Source organism: Dichomitus squalens (genome assembly GCF_000275845.1).
Source record: "Dichomitus squalens LYAD-421 SS1 unplaced genomic scaffold DICSQscaffold_11, whole genome shotgun sequence".
Classification (NCBI taxonomy): domain Eukaryota; kingdom Fungi; phylum Basidiomycota; class Agaricomycetes; order Polyporales; family Polyporaceae; genus Dichomitus; species Dichomitus squalens.
This window is the reverse complement of record NW_006766893.1, coordinates 148,141-149,842: the sequence shown is the minus strand read 5'-3', so window position 1 is coordinate 149,842 and position 1,702 is coordinate 148,141. Positions and strand designations below refer to the sequence as shown.

The window sequence follows — 1,702 nt, the reverse complement described above, 5'->3', positions numbered from 1 at the left end:
TCGTATCGGAAAGTGGAGGAGCCAGGATCGAACCCAGGGCCTTGAGGGGTCCGGGAGCGCCCATCTTCACTCACGGACAGGTGACCTACATGCCAGCAGGGGGCGCTTACTCATGAGCAGGAGTCCGGACTTGGCATGACTCAGGTGTTAGTCATGAGGACACCATGTGACAGGTCAGGAGACAGGACACGAGTCAGCAGACTCTGACCAAGCAGGGACAAATAGGTACCTGGTCTGTGCACCGTTGTAATTGTATAAATAGTAGGGGGTCTGAGGCAGGGAACCTCAGACTTGATCTTCTCGTCGATCCCCCATCTCCTCTGTAGGTAGCTAGCAGCCCTACCTTCTATTGCCCCTTCTAGTCTAGGGAATCTACCTCTTCACATCATCTCTTGCTGTGTCACCTGGAGTTGCTTCGCCCCTCAGCACCAACCCCATCACCAGTAAGCTTGTCTTTGTTTATCTGGTGGCACAGCTCGTTGGCTGTGACAGTCGAGCGGGACAGTCCAAAGCGGCCTGCTTTGACATGGTATCGGGGGAGGATTTTGGACGTGACAAAAGCCTTGAGCCCATTGGGCATCTCATCAGACTCGAGAACATGACGATATTCGCGGGACTCCTCGGGACTGAGCTCGTTGTTCAGCAGTTTTTTGAGCTTCACGGGGTTCTGGCTCCATTTTTCGGAGCGTAGGTAGGCGCGCACCGTGGGGTGACTGAGAACCGACATGACCTTCGGGTGACGCCCGCGCTGCGACTCTGGCAGCGTCCTCGTCCTCACCCACGCCTGGGTCCACCCGCGGACAAGTCGCGCCCCCCACTTGCCGGAGAAGAGGCTGGCTCGCGCTGCCACCTCGGACGCCGCCATCATCCCCTGCCCTTCTCGGACCATGAGATGCAAGCAGGCCTGGATCGCCCGCGCCCGGTAGGCCTGCAAGCCGTTGGCCCCACCCACAAGGAGGGCCTTCTGGGAGCTCAAAACCCTCTTCAGGTCGATGAGGGCTTTCTGACGGGCCTCTTGAGCCGCGTCTCGGGCCTTCTGTCGCGCTACACGTACAGGTACGTCGTGTGTCTTCCATGGGAGTGCTGGGTTGGATAGTGGGGGCGGGGGCTGGGGACGGGCTGGGGCTGGGGATGGGGTGGGATGGGGTGGAGTTTCAGGAGCCGGACGAGGAGACGCGACAGAAGGAGGGCCGATGGAGAGGAATTGTTACAAACGCCCTGTGGGGGCGTCTCTTCTTTCCTTTCTCCTCGTATCCTCTCTACCATGCATTCCCTCTTCTTACGGCACAACCCGGACACTTGTACCTACCATGGTTCCAACACCATGCTTCATATCCCCATTGTTCTCATCGCTATTGTTCTTTTCGCCATTGTACTACGTGGTCACAACACCACGTGACTCCTTTGTCCCCATTCGCTATTGTTCTCCGATTAGTCAGCGACCATGTACTTTAGTATATAAGGACAGGTCTTGCACTGGGCACCCCAGTTTGACCTCTTGTACCAATCAAGCGTTCTCACTCCCTAGACCCCTAGTGACCTCGAACCCCCAGACCCCCAGTGAACCAGTGTGCTAAGCTTGTCATCAGTCTGCGTCCTCGTTGTGCATAACCTGCACACGACCCCTTGAGTGCTGACACGCTTCGCTGTAACATTAGGTCAAACTCTTCTTTACGCCGGCTTCTCTAAGCCTAGGCATACC

At 56.9% G+C, this 1,702-nt stretch overlaps 1 protein-coding gene across 1 annotated transcript in view; it reads right to left on the bottom strand.

Moving 5' to 3' along the window:
• Positions 1-1,135, bottom strand: part of DICSQDRAFT_59364 (uncharacterized protein) — a gene marked incomplete at both ends in the record, with an annotated part of 9,659 nt that extends 8,524 nt beyond the window's left edge. The window contains one exon of the mRNA XM_007365119.1: positions 491-1,135. Coding sequence (XP_007365181.1) covers positions 491-1,135 — 645 coding nt within the window. The remainder of the gene's footprint in view (positions 1-490) is intronic.
• Positions 1,136-1,702: the final 567 nt, after the last annotated feature.